Raw genomic sequence first — 19,971 nt, 5'->3', positions numbered from 1 at the left:
TAAGAGAACCATGAAAAGGTAAACAGGAAAGAGAAATCATAAAGGACTTAATAAAGCTGAATTGATTATATTCCTACATGGAAAAATAATATTGGTAACTCATGAGACCTTTCTCAGTATTAAATAGGGAACATAGATAGATAGATAGATGGATACATAGATACATAGATAGATAGACACAGATACAGATTTACTGATATATGTTGGTCAATATATGTGACACATATCAATATATATCTATATATTGATTATATATGAAGGGTGTATATATATGTGTGTGTGTATGTGTGTATGTGTATGTGTACATATATATGTATAGGTATGTATGTATATGTATGTGTATGTAGGTATATGAGTGTGTATGTGTGTATGTGTGTGTGTATGGATAGATTGATAGATACAGATATAGACAGAGGTCACAGGGTGAATATTAAGGGGTGATATCTAAAAATAAAATTAAGAGGGGAGAGAGGAATATATTGGGAGAAGGAAAAAGGGAGATATAGAAATTATCTCACATAAAAGAGGCAAGGAAAAACTGTTACAATGGAGGGGAAGATGGGGGAGGTGAAAGGGAATGAGTGAACCTTACTTTCATTGGATTTGGCTTAAGGAGGGAATAATATACAAATTCAATTGGGCATCTTATGCTACAGGGAAGTGGGGTGAATGGAATAAGAGGGTGGAATGATAGAAGGGAAGGCAGATTGGAGAAGGGAGTAGTCAGAAGGAAACACTTTGAAGCGGACAGAGTGAAAAGAGAAAATTGAATAAATGGGGGGCATTATAGGATGGAGTGAAATATAGTTAGTCTTTCACAACATAACCATTATGGAACTGTTTTACATAGCTACACATGTATAACCTATATTGAATTGCTTGCTTTCTCAATGAGGACGGTGGGGAGGGAGGAAGCAAGAGAATTTAAAATTCAGATTTTAAAAACAAATGTTAAAAAGTGTTTTTACATGCAACTTGGAAATAAGATACACAGGCAATGGTGTATGGAAATCGATCTTGCCCTACAAGAAAGTAAGGGGGTACAGAAAAAAGAGAGATTATTGAAGGCAGGGCAGAATCAGGGAAAGGGTAATGAGAATGCATGCATGCCATGTTTGGGCAGGGGGAGTGGAGAGATGGGGAGAAAATTTGGAACTCAAAATCTTGTGGGAATGAATGTTGAAAACCAAAAGTAAATAAATCTTTAAAAATTGACAAACTCTCCCTCTATGTTTTTGTAGATCTTCTAGTTTTAATGTAGAAAAAAACATTGCAGACTTGGAGTGGGTACTCAAATCTGGTTTTTTTTTTACTCTTATTGAGTAAGGAGCAAGTCACTTAATCTCTGAGGCTCAGGTTCCTCTTCTATACAGTGGGGACAATAATGCTTATGGTCTCTAAATCACAGGTCTGTTTGGATATACAAACCTTAAAAGTTTTATACAAGTATCAATTTTTAATATTGTGCCCCCAAGCTTTTGCCACTTCCTCGTATCAACAGATGAGGAGGAAAAGACAATCCCAGTACAAATCTTTATTGGACAAATCATTTATTTTCTCTAAATTTCCATTTCCTTATGTGGAAAATGAAAGAGTTTTCCTAGATGGGTTTGAGGTGTTTTTGAGCTCTTGATTTATGGTGATATGATTTTAAACTTTAGTTTTAATAAATCCCCCTTGGTTGCTGGCTCGATGGAAGCTTATGAGAATGATCTTTGGTTTTGTGGCTCCTATTACTGATTTTTCTTTTCACTTTCACTCTTAAGAATTAAAAGTAGAATGGACCTCTGAGATCCTAAACTCTCCTTTTCTTGTTTGGTGTATTTTGATAGCTACCAAGCCAAGATGATCTTGGTATAGTTTTATTTCCTTTTGGTAGCCTGTGGCTGTTCGTAGCCAAGGTGTCTGTGTGAGGATAAGGTAAGTACATGTCATGATATGACTATATAATGGAAGCTCATTGAGTTAAGAAGTCCTTGTGATTAGCATAGAATAATACACGACTCCACATAACCTGTGCTTTTCTACTTTTCTGTCTTCAAATTTTCTGCATAAATATGAATCTGTTCTTTCTGGAGTTTCATCTCTTCTTCTCTATTCAACAATAATTCTGTTGTTTTTAATACCTGCATGATAAGCTGCCTGTAATATTACCTGTATCATATTTATCAAGTTTTAAATATAAAATAGTACAGAAGAAAGGTCATGGATGTCATTCTTATAATCCCAGTACTGGAAGCATCATCAGCATGTATGACTGCAAACACTATCATGTTGCAAAGATATATAAGGTATATTGATGGATACTGAATAAACCCTGCATATTTGACTCCAGCTTCATTTCTTCTCCTGTGACACTATTTTAGGCTTGTAAAGATGGATTAGGAAGCACCATTCAGATGTATCTAATATCCACCACCCAAATTGGAATTCAGTTTAGTATCTGTCAGACATTGGAAAGGGAGGCAGGTCTCCATGTGGGACAGAGATATAAAAAATTTCACCTAGGCTGTCTAGTCATTAGAGCATGGGATTTGATGGGGGAAAAAGTAAAAGGTGAGTTCAAATTATATCTCAGGAACTCACTAACTGTGTGAGCTTTGAAATGTCACTTAACCTCTATTTGCCTCAGTTTCCTCATCTTTAAAATGAGGATATTGATAGTACTAAGCTTAAATAGCTGTGCTGAGGATCAAATGAGACAAACATGTGAAGCAACTTTGCAAACCTAAATATATTCTACAAAGGCTAGATTGTTTCCATATTTTCCTGTAAATAGTTTGTTTTATATAGTTGTTTATATGTCTTCTCTATTAGACTGTGAACTTTTTGAAAGTAGCAACTGTCTTTTGTCTTTAAGAAAATAATCTAAATCCACAAATATACTGAACACTGAATGGCATCACATTTCTTAACAGACAGAAACCAATTGAATTCTGATATTTTAGATTTAATATCTAGAGTTAGTAGAGTTTAGAGATAATATTCAGCCTAAAGTTAGATCAGCACATGATTAAAGTGAATAACAACTTTTTTTCTCTCTCTTTCTGTCGGCGCTGCCCGTGGAGGGGCGGCTGTCTCTTCGCCGGCGCCATGCCTGCCCTCAGACCCCTCGTGAAACCTAAAATCGTCAAGAAGAGGACCAAGAAGTTCATCCGGCACCAGTCCGACAGATATGTCAAGATCAAGAGAAACTGGCGTAAACCAAGGGGCATTGACAACAGGGTGCGAAGACGATTCAAGGGCCAGATATTGATGCCCAATATTGGTTATGGAAGCAATAAGAAGACAAAACACATGCTACCGAGTGGATTCAGGAAGTTTTTGGTGCACAACGTCAAAGAGCTCGAGGTGCTCCTGATGTGCAACAAATCCTATTGTGCTGAGATCGCTCACAATGTATCCTCTAAGAATCGGAAAGTTATTGTTGAGAGAGCAGCTCAGCTCGCCATCAAGATCACCAATCCAAATGCTAGACTGAGGAGTGAAGAAAATGAGTAAAGAGCTTTGCAGATTTTTATTTGTGTTAAATAAATCCTGGAAATGCTAAAAAAAAAAATAAAGTGAATAACAAAATTCATAAATATATTGCTATATATTCCTTACCACAATTTAGGTAAAAATATTAACAGTGAAGTCTATAACTAGAGAAATAGAAGAATTATATATTTATTTAGAGGCAACAGATGAACGGGGAAGGATACTGCACTTGTGACCACAAAATATTTTTTTAAAAAACTAGAAGAAATCCTTCAGCATGTTGGGTGGGAGATTTACTGAAAGCTACACCCTGGTATTATGCAGGAAAGCTACGCATGGTATATGTTCAGTTTATATTGGTATATGGAGAGGACTCAAAATTATTATATCAGAGATCCACTGAGTTGCCTAGATAGACATGTGTATGAACTTAATGGCATATTGGATAAAGTAGAAGCAAATACATACTTTTTAAATCACTTTTCTCCTACCTTAAACAACTCTACTCAACTCTAGCCCCAAACAAATACACACACACACACACACACACACACACACACACACACAACAAGTGTCTTCTTATCATGGTACACCTAGCTAATTTGATAAACTGATCATTATTAATAGACAAATTAGTAGGAAGATAAGGTAATGGAAGTAATGCCCTTACTTTTATTGTCTAAATTCCAAGTATGATAGGATGGCAAAAAAATGGTCTATTAAGAGTTTCATGAATTTAATACTACAAGGGATCTTAGAAATCATCTTGTCCACTTCCCTCATTTTACAGATGAGGAAGCTGAGATACACAGAACGTAAGGTAAGACTACATCACTTAATCATGAATATATAATGCTAAACAAATTGTATTTCTTTGTTTTTGTCTTACTGTCTTTCTTTCTTAAGGTCATCTTGACTTTCAAGAAGAGTAAATTGGAGAATAGGGCATGTGAGATGCTGTCACATATTTGAAGGATTATCACATAGAAGATGCATTCAATTTGTCTTGCTTAGCCCCAAAAGGAATAATTGCTAGAAGTATAAAAGAAGGCAATTTAGTTTTGATGTAAGGAAAGTACTCAGTGCAATTTTATCTCTACAATAGTAGAATTAAGTAACTTGGAAGGTAGCTGTTTCACCTTCACTGGATGTTTTTCAATTAAAATTGGATCAACACGTATTGAATATGTTGTCAAAGGAATTCTGATTCAGGTATGTACTAGACTAGATATTTTCTGAGTTTCTTCTCAAATCTGAGCATCTATGGCTTGATCATGTAATAAAAGGAAGTCTTTTTTTCAAATAGATGGGCAAGAGTATGGCCAATCCATTGCTCTTTGCAAGGTGACATATTGCCTCCAAAGGTTTATAGATTTAGAGCTAGAAGGGACAACAAGTTCATCATATGTAGTAGGTTGCAGTGAATGAAATGATTATTAATAACCAATGATTTGGGGAGATTCAGAGTTCCCACTCTTTTGTAGTCATCATTTCAAAGTTCAGTGTCCTGAAGGATATTACTGATAATGAGGTTAAATTAACTCTCTTCAGTCTGGGTAAGAATCCATCCAACTCTTCGAGGAATTTCTTCTAAAATTGGGAAGCCCATTGTGTTCTACTCAGGTTTGAGTGGGGATAAATTATTTGACTAGATTGCCCAAAGCTGGGGTGATCTGGATGTACAGATTGTCTCTTTGTTCAAGGGTGACCTTATGTCACCCTCAGTCCCTCATTGGAATGAGCCCACTTCTCATTGTAATATTCATTATCTCAGATATTGTTAACCACAGTTAATTGCCACCTTCTGGAACACTCACATTTCCAAGGTCATATAAGCCTTTAACCTGATGCTGTGATTAACTTTGTCTTTTGAGAGCACCACTAACTTCTTTTATTAATAAAATGCTAGAAGCAGAGCCAAGATGGCAGCTGGAAAGCAGGGACTTGTGTGTGCTCCCTGCCAGGTCCCTCCAAAAACCTATAAAAATGGCTCTGAACAAATTCTAGAACTGCAGAACCCACAAAATAGCAGAGGGAAGCAGGGATCCAGCCCAGAACAGCCTGGATGGTCGCTGGATGTGATCTATCATGCACGGAGCAGAGGGGAGCAGAGCTCAGCATAGGTAGCAGCAAGACCAAGCAGACAGGGAGCCGGCCAGAACAGGCCCTAGTGCCCAGAATCACTGAGTGGTGGCAGTTACCAGACTTCTCAACCCACAAACACCAGAGACAACAGAGAAGGTTAGTGGGAAAACTGTGGGGGACAGAGTTCGCGGTTTGGCCACTGCCTCAGAGGCAGCGGGGGTGGTGCAGCTACACAACTACAGCTGCAGTACTGTCTGGCCCCAGGCCCACCTAGTGGGAGGAATCAAATGGCAGATCAGAGCAGGAGTGCAGAGTCTGCTTAAGATTTGCGTCAGATTTGGGTTGCTGGTTCTTGAGGAAGGAGGTATGCTGGTGTAGCAGAGCTGACTGTATAGAAATAGCTCTGGAATCAACAGCACATCCCCTCAAGCTTGGAACAAAGTACTCTTTGTTCTACAAGCAGTCATACCATGACAAAAAACTCAAGGATTAGGTACGTTGGCTAGGAACATGGCCAGGCAATGAAAACACACTCAGATTCAGTCTCAGACTTTGGAATCTTTCTTTGGTGACAAAGATGACCAAAACATACAGCCAGAGGAAGTCAACAAAGTCAAAGAGTCTACACCAAAAGCCTCCAAGAAAAACATGAACTGGTCTAAGGCCATGGAAGAGCTCAAAAGGAGTTGGAAAAGCAAGTTAGAGAAATAGAGGAAAAATTGGGATGAGAAATGAGAATGATGCAAGAAAACCATGAAGAACAAGTCAATGACTTGCTAAAGGAGACCCAAAAAATACTGAAAAATATATTGAAGAAAACAACACTTTAAAAAATAGACTAACTCAAATAGCAAAAGAGCTCCAAAAAGCCAATGAGGAGAAGAATATCTTGAAAGGCAGAATTAACCAAATGGAAAAGGAGGTCCAAAAGACCACTGAAGAAAATACTACCTTCAAAATTAAATTGGAGCAAGTGGAAGCTAGTGACTTGATGAGAAATCAAGATATTATAAAACAGAACAAAAGAAATGAAAGACTGGAAGACAATGTTAAATATCTCATTGGAAAAAAAACACTGACCTGGAGAACAGATCCAGGAGAGATAATTTAAAAATTATTGGACTACCTGAAAGCCATGATCAAAAAAAGAGCCTAGATATCATCTTTCAAGAAATAATCAAGGAGAACTGCCCTGATATTCTAGAGCCACAGGGCAAAATAGAAATTGAAAGAATCCACAGATCACCTCCTCAAAAATATCCCAAAAAGAAAACTCTTGGAACATTGTCACCAAATTCCAGAGCTCCCAGGTCAAGGAGAAAATAGTGCAAGCAGCTGGAAAGAAACAATTTGTGTATTGTGGAAACACAATCAGAATAACCGAAGATCTAGCAGCTTCTACATTAAGGGATTGAAGGGCGTGGAATATGATATTCCAGAGGTCAATGGAGCTAGGATTAAAACCAAGAATCACCTACACAGCAAAACTGAGTATCATGGAACTGAGTATCACAGAATACAGGGAGGCACTAATAAGTGGGTAGATCAAGAAATGTGTCATGTAGGAGATGGTACTTGATCTTAACATTGAAGCAAGCTGGTGATTCTAAGTGATGGTATTGAGGAAGGTGTTTTTGGGGGACATGGAACATAGGTTGTGTCTTTTCACCCACATTCCATAGGGGCCTCATACAACTCTTCTGCATATATAGACATTACTCTCTGGGTTGGCTTGTTTACTCCAACCTGGTTTTCCCTTCACAATTCACCTGTCCCCAAAAAAGATTCCCAAAGAAAGAGTACCACCTTTCACTTATGCTCACATTCTCTTAGAGGGCTGGGGTAGCCTTGGTGGGAGGGCATAAACTCCCCCAAATTCAACAATCTAGCTCCAAATCTAGCTCACATTAATTCATTTCAATTTACCCAAACCAATAATCCACAAGAACAATTTTAGATAGAAAGTGAAATATTTTGCTTATAATAAGTCAAATATATCAGTATCCCAGCTACTAACATATTAAATGCATAAATACAAAAACAGATCACAAAGAGTACACAGATTTCTCTAAGTCTCCCTAGCAAATTCAGTCAGCATCTGTAAGGGACTATAGGTACATAACTATAAGAACCTGGAAAACAAGCAAAAAGAGTACAAAATATCTTGTGCTTGGGGTGACTCTCAGCCTTAGTAGTAGGTTTTGGTGATATTAGTCTATCTTAGAAACTCGATGACATACAAAATCATATCTTTGCTAAATGATTGCCTTTTGGCTCTCATCTCTCTAGCTATGAGGACTTATTCTCTTTTATATTTGAATGTGATTTTATGATTGCTCTCAACTTGTTACTTTTTCCCCTTTTAATTTGAATCACAGTATTTTTAAACCAGGGAATGGTACATATCATAGAACTGGGTGTCTCTGTACACAAAAGACCATCTTTTTGCCCATTTTTCAGTCACTAGGATATTATGTTGATTGAAATCAGAACAAATATCCTAGTAAACATCTCAGATTGACTCTCTGGATAAGGCAAAGTAGGCTAGCCAGTTCTTATACAACTAAACAGCAGTAATACAATAGCATTAATAGCAGTAATTCTTTAGTTCTTTCTTTTTTCTGTCTTTCTCTTGCTCTCTTTCTTTCCTCCCCTCCCTCCCTCTCTCTTTTCTTCCCTCCCTTCTTTCTTCCCTATTTCCTTCACCCCTTCCTTCCTTCTCTTTCTTTCCTTCCTTACCTTTTCTCCCTATATTCACTTTCCTTTCTTTCATTTTTCTTTCCATCCTTCATTCTTTCCTCCCTTCCTTCCTGCCTGCCCTCCTGCCTTCCTTTCTTCTGAAACAAAACTCAGCTGACTTCTATTGTTTGTCTCCTGAAACATTTCATACAAAGTTGCTTTTGTTCCACTGTTGATTCTTCTTCTCCTCTCATTCCTCAATCGTCAGCCTTAGCCTTTTATCTCCTATATTTCAATTACTTTAATTCTCAGTGACTCACCTTTGCTTTATAACAGCTCACCAAATTTCTCCTAAGAAATCAACATTCCTTTTTAAAATTCGTACTCCAGTTGCCAAAATGATTCTATGTTTTAAGATTTTCCACCTTAAGTAGCATAAGGTATATGAAAATGAACAAAGAAATTCCCCGGAGCTCTGAGGTTCTTAGCACTGTCCACTATCTCATTGTATATAATTGAAATGGTGTTTATTCATATTTATACTTTTCCAGTATTCATTTCTCTGCCCCTTTAAACCATCAAACTGTTATCATACAAATTAGGTACTGTACACCTGCATCTTTCATTCATCATTGAAGATCATCCATTTCTTTATATTCATACCACCTTTCATTTTTGTCCCAAACTACTCAAATTTCATGTAAATCTTGTTACTTCAAAAACATATTTTAAGATTTTTTAAGCCAAAGTTCTTTTCTTTTTATTTTCAAGCACCAAAATGTCCATGTATCACAGTAGCAATATCCCATACTCATTAAAAGTTTATTTAAATCTATTTTTTTCCTTTAGAAATAGTATTTTTCCTCTTTTTAGGCCAAACTGCTTCATAAGAACTGTTAAAGGAACTATACTTTCTGAGGTCATGGGAGACTCCGTGTGCAAAGGCATATAGGCAGAAGGCGGGATGTTTTATTTGCGAGAACAGTAGATAGGACAATTTGGCTAAAATGTAATATGAATTACTAACTAAATTTAAAAAGTGAAGTAATGTTCATGAATAAGCTTGAAAACATTTTATCAATGAACTTAAAAGCTAAATAGAAATTTGCGTTTGATCATAAAGTTTGTCTTGAATCACTAGATTTTCTCAAGCTGGGGATTGAATATTAATTTGGAAGATGAATGGAGGATGTATGTGAAGGAGAAGAGATTGGATGCAGGGAGATCAACACTCCATGTCATCATGTTTTAGATATGATAGACATTCTTCCTTTCCCATAAAGATCCCAAATATGCCGTGCATCTCCTATGTATCCAACTGAACAGGCCATCTAGACTTCAGTTGCCTCTGGTGCAATCAAAGATGCAAAATTCTCAGCTAGTTTCAAGGCTTTATAAGATTTGGCCATACAACATATCTTCAGCCATTTCATTCACTGCTTGATTAGCATGGACCATCTATTCCAGCCAGACAAGTCTTAAAATTGTGCCTTGGACATGCCTCTCAACCTTTTATGCTTTTGTTGATTGATTCCACAAGATTCAATGCCCTTTCTATTCTCCACCACTGCAAATTCTGTCTTTCCTTTCAATATGTGCTCAAGAAACTTGCATTGGAACTCCTAAAGAAGCTATTATCTATACACCTCAATTTATTCTCAGAAATGGCTTTTATTATAATTTAACTTTACATTTATGCATATCTCATGTACTGAATCAAATGGCATTCTCATTAAGGACAGGCAATTTCTTACCCTTATTTCCTTATATCTCCACCCTACGCCCAACTTCCATCCATCACCAGAACACTGCTATACATGGTTATTTCAAACTAAAAATAGTATTGATGAATGTATGCTTTTTCTAGTTCCACATTTATTTAAAGTATAATATTATTTTGATAAATTCACTAGTGTCATATGCAACATCTACTCAAATGAAGAGAAGTACCAATGAGTAGCAGAGTTAATACTTATTAGTAGATTTAGCGCATAGTGTAATTCTGTATTGTTGTCACAAGGCACAAGGTTTTCATTGTAGCTTTATATGGTTCCCTGGGATTTGTCTTGGCTACAAGCACTCTTATTAGTCCAATAAGGTTGTAATGTGACATAACTGATAAATCTCTGATTATATTATGGTGATAAGTAAATTATGTTATCAAACTAATTGAATATTTTAATAGTATCATAGCTGAGATTTATAGGAACAATTTTATTTTCTCTTCCACTAACCTAATTATTGATTAGTCAGTCACTAAATAGATAAATTAAACTCTGTCAGCTTCATTGAATGTCATATAAAAACTCCCATACTATCCATTAACTGGATGATTGGCAAAGAGTTACATTATGGTTTGGCAATATCCCTGAGGATGAAGCTGAATAATTTTGAAATCTTTATCATTTTTACTTGGATGGTTCTACTTTTCTAGTAGGAGCATGATACACATTAGAAAATCAGGATTTACCCTTTCAGCAATTTAGTTAAGCTTCATTGGGAAAACTTTATAGTATTACTTGCATGAAAGTCCTCTTACTTTCTTAGAAACTCCATGGCTTGAAGGAATAAAAGCAAAAAAAGCAACATATTAGTCCCCCCAGCATTCTTGAGTTATATGCCTTGAGTTTGTCAAAAATAAGCAAACCTGCCAGTAATAAATGTAATTTAGAAGAACCACAACAAACACTTACTAAGCTCCTACTCTGTATATAGCACTGTTATCCACTTCGATAAATATAGTTTAGACAAAAAAACCCTATCTTCAAGAAGATTATAGAAAAGTTCTGTGTTTATGTGTGTTCATGTATGTCACTCTGCATGTGTTTAGGGAATGGACCTACTTATTTTCACTCTTCAATTTCTTTTTCATTGAAGATGGAAAATAGGAGTTTTTTTGTTTAAGTTGGGGTAAATTTTCAGGGTGAATGAAAGGAGAAACTCACCTGGGAATATAGGCATAGGGAGAAGGACGATTTCCTCACCAGAACTTTTTATGCTCACAGACAGTTGGTTACTGCTGGAAAAATTGGCCATATTGTTGTGGGAATAAGACATGCATTAGAAATTGACTTAGAAGAGGAAGAATACTCTGGCATATAGGAATTCCTTGGCTACTGAAGGATTAGCCACTGCCAAAGAGGGAGTTGGTGGTGTGGTTATTGCTTCAAGAATGAGAAAGCAGGCCCTTGAAGGAATCCTAAGCACAGGATTGAGCAGGATTCCATTCTTCTTCTTCCTGTTCCTCTTCTTCTCTTTTTCCTCCCTCTCTCTCTCATTTTCATCTGTCTCTATCTCTTCTATGTTATCTGTATGTGCTTTTGTTGAGGGTGGAGAGAGGACTTAAAAGCACCTCCCACTTCTCCATTTCAAGCAAGTGTCTCAATTAACTGAGAAAAATAATAACATTAAACATATGGCACTTTTAGGTTGAAAATGTGGTTTATGTATATTATTTCATTTGATGCTCACAAAAACCCTTTAAGGTAGGTGCTATTATAGTACTCATTTTAGAGATCATGAAAAAGTGTAACAGAAGATAAATTACTTGTGCCATGTCAAGAAAATTTACATGATAATTGTTTTATATTTGGATAGAATAGCAAGTCATACATAGTAGATTTGTAGTTTCATGCACAATCATATTTTTATTGTACTGTGCCATAAAATGCTTGTTTTGTTCCAGGAATTAAAAAAAATAAACTGATAAAGTATCTAATGCAACATTTGAACTCAGGTTTTGCTGATCAAAATCCACATTTTTATGTACCATGTCCCTTAACTGCCTTTAAGGTTACCAGATTAAATTTGTAAAGATAAAAAAGTTTTTATTTTTCTTTTGTGTATTAAAAAACCTCCTAATCCTTGAGTACTGTCTTTTCTAGCTCAGATTAATTTACACAGGATCCTAAGATTTAGATCTGAAGGGGCTTTAAAGAATATCCAACTGAAGTGATTTTATTTAGAAGCTTTAGGCTATTTGTGTGTGTGTGATATTTTGGAGTGACTAGACTTATGATTTGATCAATGTAGATGAGGAACTACCTCTGCCAATAGAGAGATGAAGCTTCTGTCTAATTTTTAGAAAAAAAGAGCTGCTCATTATGCTAAAAAAAATATAGCAATTTCCACGGTCACAAAACTTCTATGTGGCAGAGGAAACACTTGAAATCATGGTTTTCTGACTTAAAGGACCATTTTCTATCCACTGGTAGTCTCCCTTTCTGATTATTTATTAAAAGGACTTCACATTCATCTACAAAGGACCAATAGGCTTACTTTTGTATTTAAAAAGAACCTAAATCTTTATCCTGTAGGTGAATTGAGTAGTAGATATAATTTTTACTAGCTACAGTCTCTCTGAGGTAGGCCAAGAATAAAGAGAAAGAATGGTCATTTCCACTATCCCTATTCTAAGACCATACTTCAGCTATGAAGGGATCCCCAGGAAATGAAAACAATGGGTATTTGCTTAGACCTAGAAAATTGATTGGTACAGTGAGAAGCAGCATAAATATTCAAAATTATTCAAAATTTGGAGTGTCCAATAATATACAGCATTTTAAAATAGAGAGAATTCATTTTCATTTGTAAATAATCCGTTGTTCATTCAAGCATTTCTAGTGTTAATGAGGCAGCAGCATTTTGCAATCCCTACAGGACTCAATAATATCCTCCTTTGGCAGTGTCTTTGGGAAGAATCACCATAAAGGTGAAAACAAGAAGGCAAAGTAGAGGCAGGCACTCTCCTAAACTCTCCAAAATTCCCATCCAAATAACTTGAAAATAATGCTTCATATCTAATTCTAGAGTGGCAATGCCAACAAAAGGTAGGAGTGAAACAATTTTCCAGCCAAAGATACTTTAGGAGGTTGGCAGGAAAGGTTTGCAACACTAGGGTTTTAGTTGGCCCAGAGCACAGGCACAGCAAAACCAGTATCAGGCCTTGGAGGCAGTTGCAACAGCAGAAAAAACAGTAAAGAGTTTGAACAGCTCATCAGAAAGAGATTACAGGTGAACTCATACTATTGCTAAGTTCAGGTCCTGATTGCAATATTCATACGCAGCTTTGGGTCACAGTTCCAAGATGAAGAGGAGTACCAGCACTTGCTGCTGGAGGGGAGGAAGGGCCCTGGTCCCGGTACGAGAGGAGAGTTTGTGGTCCCTCACAAGGAAGTAGGGGCCTGATCTCAGCTCTAAGGAAGAAAGGAGCACTAGCACTTTAGGCCACAATAAAGCAGTTACCAAGTCATTTTTCCAAGGCCAAAAGGAATGATAATACTTCTGACTGCAGGGAAGCAGAGGCATTAATAACAGCTGCAAAGCAAAGTACTTGTTGCTTGTGGTCTCTCACAAAAGAATGAGGGTCCTGGTCACAGTTCCAGAATCAAACTCTTTGTATGGCAATCTTTCTCCTCCCTATGACTATATTCCCATGTGAGTTTCCCCTTTCATCCACCTCAAATCGTTCCTTAAATAGTAAAACTGAGCAACTGAAAACTGACTCCCTGAGATATCAAGAAATAAACAAAGCCAAAAGAAAGAAGAAAAAAATAAGAAAATGTGGAATAGCTCATAGGAAAAAAAATAAGAAATCAAACAAAAACAACTGGCATGAAAAATAGATTGAGGAGAGATGATTTAAGAATTATTGGACTACCTGAAAGCTAGGGTCAAGGGGAAAAGAGCCTAGCTATCATATTTCATGAAATTAGAAATAAAAACTGCCCAGCTATCTTAGATGCAGTAGGTAAATTTGAAATTGAAAGAATCCATCATGTGCTCCTGAAAGAGATCCCAAAAAGAAAATTTCCAGAAATGTTACAGCCAAATTCCAGAGCTTCAAGGTCAAGGAGAAAATATTGCAAACAACCACAAAGATGCAATTGAAATATCATGGAGCTATAGTCAAGCTAACATAAGATTTAACTGCTTCCATATTGAAGTTAAATCTTTGAAATATGCTATTCCAGAGTGAAGAGAAACTAGGATTATAACCCAAAATAATCAACCCAACAAAACTGAGTATAAACCGTAAGGGGTAAAAATGGATATTTAATGAAAGAGAGGAATTTCAGGCATTCCTGAAAAAAAGGCCAAAACGGAATAGAAAATTTGACTTTCAAATACAAGACTCAAGAGAAGCATTAAAAAGTAAACATGAAGGAGAAATCATAAGGGATTCAAAAAAGCTAAACTGTTTATATTTCCACATGGAAAAGTGATATTTTTAACTACAAAAAAATTTGTCATTATTAAGAGAGCTAGAAAGAGTACACAGAGGAGGGCATGGGTGTGGATTGACTATGATGGGATGATTTAAAAAAAATAGCAAGTGAGAAAGAATGATAGCCTTCAAGAAAATAGAAGGGAGAGGAAGAATTGTTCAAATTATCACCCAAAAAAGAGATACAAAAGGAGAAGCTTTTTTACAGTGGAGAGTATAAAAGGATATGGTTGTGGCCAACACTTGAACTTTACTCTCCTTGGAATTGGCTCAAAGAGATAATAACATGCACACTCAGTTAGGTGTGAATGTGATTGAATTTGATGAACTCACCCATAAAATAGAAGTGGATAGAAACTAAATTCAAAAATGATCATTCAAGACTGTTGTTTACAAAAAGCACATTTGAAAGAGACACAAATAGTGTAAAATAAGGGGCTAGAAGAGAATCTATTGTGCTTCAGCTGAGGTAAAAGAAAAAAAATAGGGACAGAGACCATGATCTCAGACAAAGCAAAATACAAATCTCATTAAAAAAGAGATAAACATGGAAACTATAGTTTGGTTAACAGACACTACAGACAAGGAAGCAAAATCAATAATAAATACATATGCACCAAATTGCATAGCATCCTAATTCTTAAAGAAAAAGTTAAATGAGTCATAGAAATAGACAGCAGCCTTTAGTAGTTTGGGACCTCACATTTCCCCTCTCAGAACTAACTAATCATAAAATAAATTTAAAACAAGTTAAGGAAATAAATATATTTTTTCTAAAAAAAGTTAATTTGCTAGACCTCTGGAGAAAAGGTAGTGGAAATAATAGGAGTATTACTTTGTCTCAGCTGTACATGGCACCTACACAAAAATTGACCATGTAATAACACATAGAAGCCTCACAACCAAATGCAGTAAGACAAAAATATTAAATATATCATTTGGAGATCATAATGAAATAAAAAAAATTACATTCCCAATGGACTACCATAACATAGATTAAAATTAATTGGATAGTAAATAATCTAATCCTAAAGAAAGAGTGGGTAATTCTAGGCCTGTATCCGAAAGAGATCACACAAGTGGGAAAAGGACCCATATGTGCAAAAATATGTAAAGCGGCTCTTTTTATAGTAACAAAGAATTGAAAATCAGTGGGATGCCCATCAATTGGGGAATGGCTGAATAAGTTATGGTATATGGAAGTAATGGAATACTATTGTGCTATAAGAAATGGGGTGATATGGACTTCATAACAACCTGGAAAAACCTACACGATATAATGCTGAGTGAGCAGAGCAGAACCAGGAGAACATTATACACAACCACAGATATATGGATTCTGTGAGGACTAACCCTGATAGACTTGGCTCTTCTTAGCAACACAAGGTGCAAAGACAACTCCAAAGGACTCACTATGGAGAATGCTATCTACATCCCGAGAAAAAACCATGAAGTATGAATGCAGATTGAGGCACACTTTATGCTCGTCTTTTCCCCCTTTTTATTCTTCTCTTTTGTTTTCCTTTTTGGGGTTTTTTTGGTTCTTTCTGTTCTTTCTCATGATTCATTCCATTGGTCATAGTTCTTCTTCACAACTTGACTAGTGTGTAAATGAGATCAATACAAAGTTATATGTGGAAGATATATCAGATTCCATGCCATCTTGGTGGGGGTGGGGGGGAAGAAAATTTTGGGGACAATACAAATTGCCCAGATGAAAAGAAAAATAAATGGAATACTTAAATAACCCTATCTTAAAAATACATATATTGAACAAGCCATCAATGAGCTCAAATTCTCCAGAACCAGATAGATTCACAAGTGAATTCTACCAAACACACAAAGAACGATCAATCCAAATACAATATGAATTATGTGGGGGAAAAATAAGTAAAGAAGGAGCATTACTAAATTCCTGTGATGCTACAAATTTAGCACTAATACCTAAACCAGGAAGATCAAAAACACAAAAAGAAAACTATAGATCAATTTCCCTAACGGATATTAATTCAAAAATTTTAAATGAAATATGAGCAAGGAGATTACAACATGTCACAAAGATCATCTTCTATGACAAGATAGAATTTATTTCAGGAATTAAGGGCTTATTCAATATTAGGAAACTATTGGCATAATTGACCATATCAATTAAAAAAAAACAATAAAAATCCTATAAATGCAGAAAAAAAGCTTTTGAAAAATACAACACTCATTCCCATAAAAAAACATGAGAATGCAAAGGAATGATTGGAGATTTCTTTAAAATGATAATTAGTATCTATCTAAAAACCTTAAGTAAGTATTATCTGTAACATGAATAAGCTAGAAGCCTTCCCGTTATGATTGGAGATTAATGCAAAGATGCCCATTATTACAGTTATTTTTCAATATTTTACCTAAAATGCTAGCTATACCAATAAGATAAAAAAATAACAAATTTGAGAAATTATAATCTATAATAGAGAAAAAAACTATCACTCTTTGCAGATGATATGATGGCATATGTAGAGAAATTTAGAGAATTAACTAAAAACAAATTGAAACAACAATTTCAGCAAAATTGTAAGATATAACATAAACCTACATAAATCATTTTGACATATTACAATGTCCAGAATAAGTACATAGAAAAATAAATTCCATTTGAAATACTGTGGGCAGTATAAAATATTGGGCATCTACCTCCCAAGGCAAACTGGTAACTACAAAAACATATTTACAAAACAATTTTTACACAAATACTGTCAGATCTAAAAAAGATATATTAATTGCTGGTGGGTAGGCTGAGGCAATATAATAAAAATTATAATTATACCTAAATTCATTTACTTATTTAGTCCGATAGCAATCAAATTACCAAAAATTATAGAACTAGAAAAAATAACAAAATTCATCTGGAAGGAAAAAAAATCAGTATTATCAAGAAATTCAATGAAAAAATAGAAAAGTCAACCAGCACTAACAGATCTCAAACTATATTACAAAGTAACAATCATCAAAACAATCTGTTCCCATCTCAGAAATAAGGTAGTGGCTTAGAGAAATAGATTACTACACAAGCACACTTATGAATAACCATAGTAATCAAGTGTTTGGTAAACCTAAACATCCAAGCATATGGGGAAAATTTCACTATTTGACAAAAGATTGCTAAGGAATTTGGAAAACACTTTGGCAGAAATTAAGTATAAATCAACATCTCTTGCCATATAACAATATAAGGTCAAAATGGATTCATGATTTAGATGTAAAGGGTGATAGCACAAGAAAATTAAGGGAGCAAGAAATATTTTACATGTCAGATTTATGGATACGAGAAGAATTTGTGACCCAACAAGAGCCAAAGAGAATTGTGGTATATAAAATACTTAATTTTGATTCCATCAAATTTAAACATTTTTCCACAAACAAATCCAATGCAGTCAAAATTAGAAGAAAATCTGGAATCTGAGGGATTTTTTTATACAAGTTTCTCTGTTACATACCTCATTTCTCAAAGTTATAGGTTTCTGAGTCAAATTTATGAGACTACAAGCCATTTTCCAGTTGATATATATTCAAAGGATATGAAGAGGTAGCTTTTAGAAGAAGAAATAAACACTATTTATAATAATATAAAATGCTATAAATCACCATTGATTAGAGAAGGACAAATTAAAACAATTCAGAGTTACCACCTCACATTTATCAGATTGGCTAATATGACAAAAAAGGTAAATGATAAGTGTTGGACAGGATGTGGAAAAATAGAGACACTAATGTACTGTTGTTGGTGCAGTTGTGAACTGAACCAATTATTCTGGTGAACAATTTGGAACTATACCCAAAGGGATATAAACTGTATTTATCTTTTTACTCAGCAATGCCACTACCAGATCTATATTCCAAGGAGATCAAAGTAAAAGGAAAAAGATGGCATGTAAAAACATATTTAAAGCAGCTATTTCTTATTTGGTGATTAAAAAATGAAAATTGAGGAAAATTGAGGAAGTTCTCAAAAAGTTGTGGTACATGATTGTAATGTAATATTATTGTACTGTATGATATGAAGTTGTGAACCAATCCTACCATTCCAGAGAACAATTTAGAGCTATGCCTGAAGGGCTATAAAATTGCACCTACCCTTTGATCCAACAACATCACTACTAGGTCTGTATCCCAAAGAGATTACAAATAAGGGAAAAGGACCCACATATACTAAAATATTAATAGCAGCTCTTTTGTGGTGGCAAAGAACTAGAAATTGATGGGATGCCCATTAACTGGGGAATGGCTGAACAAGTTGATGTATAGGTATGCAATGGAACACAATTGTGAGGCAGGAAATGATGAGCAGGTAGATTTCAGAAAACCTGAAAAGACTTAAATGAATTGGTGATGAGTGAAGTGAGCAGAACCAGGTGAACATTGTACACAGAATTGACAACATTGTTCAATGATTAACCATAATTGACTTAACTCTTTTCAGTAATACAATGATCTAAGACAATTCCAAAAGACTCGGGATGGAAAGTACTATCCACATCCAGAGAAAGAACTATGGAGTCTGAATGCAGAATGAAACATACTCTCTTTTTTTATCATGGCTTTTCTCTTTTCTTCTGATTCTTCCTTCACAATATGTCTAATGTGGAATGTTTAGCAAGATCATTCATGTATGACTATATCAGATTGCTAGCATTTGTGAGGAGGAAAGGGGAAGGAGGGAGCAAAATTTGAACTCAAAATTTAAAAAAAATTAAATGTTGGAAACTATCTCTACATGTAATTGGAAAAAAAACCATTAAGGAAAAGAAAAAAAACATGGGGATGGCAGAAGTAAAAAAAAGTCCATTTTAAAAATGAATATACCATTCTACTTAATCAAAAAAAGTTAATGTAGTACCATTTCCTTCAGGAGATATATACATCAACTAATACATCTTCATAATTTTCAAGGAAAATCGAGAAATCCCTTGTAATCATTTTAATTGACTTTTCTATCATAGAAGTTCTCTCATGCTCTACAAAAAATATTATATTTCCTTGGCACACACAGAGATTCCCATTATGCATATATTTCTTAATCTTTTATAGCCATGATATTAGTTTTAAGTATTTCACTCCATGATGTGGAAAAATGAATATAAAACTCAACTTAAACTATAATAGCAATAATCATGTCAATAATAAGAAATATACTCATAGAGTGGTAACATTCACAAAGTACATTCCAAAAAAACCCCTCTGTATATAATGTTGCTGTTATTATTTATTATTATTATTATTATCATCATTATTATTATTATTATTATTATTATTATTATTCAGGGGAGGAGGCAATCAGGGTTAAGTCACTTGCCCGGGGTAAGTTTCTGAGTTAAGATTTGAATTCAAGTCCTCTTGACTCCAGGGCCAGTGCTTGATCTACTGCACCAACTAGCAGTCTTGAAAGTATTATTATTGCTAAATTTCAGGTAAGGGTGCTGAACTTCGGAGAACCTAACTGACTTTACCATGAT

The 19,971-nt window shown here is 35.1% G+C and overlaps 1 protein-coding gene across 1 annotated transcript; it reads left to right on the top strand.

Moving 5' to 3' along the window:
* Positions 1-3,059: 3,059 nt before the first annotated feature.
* Positions 3,060-3,547, top strand: LOC118831764 (60S ribosomal protein L32). Its single transcript, XM_036739204.1, has one exon. The coding sequence runs from the start codon at positions 3,094-3,096 to the stop codon at positions 3,499-3,501; it is 408 nt and encodes a 135-aa protein (XP_036595099.1). The 5' UTR covers positions 3,060-3,093; the 3' UTR covers positions 3,502-3,547.
* Positions 3,548-19,971: the final 16,424 nt, after the last annotated feature.

This window comes from Trichosurus vulpecula, chromosome 1 (assembly GCF_011100635.1).
Source record: "Trichosurus vulpecula isolate mTriVul1 chromosome 1, mTriVul1.pri, whole genome shotgun sequence".
Classification (NCBI taxonomy): Eukaryota; Metazoa; Chordata; class Mammalia; order Diprotodontia; family Phalangeridae; genus Trichosurus; species Trichosurus vulpecula.
The sequence above is the reverse complement of the archived record's forward strand: the minus strand, read 5'-3'. Positions and strand labels throughout refer to the sequence as shown.

Coding starts and splice junctions, on each gene's coding strand:
- LOC118831764 (XM_036739204.1), top strand. CDS start 3,094: ATGCCTGCCCTCAGACCCCTCGTGAAACCTAAAATCGTCAAGAAGAGG.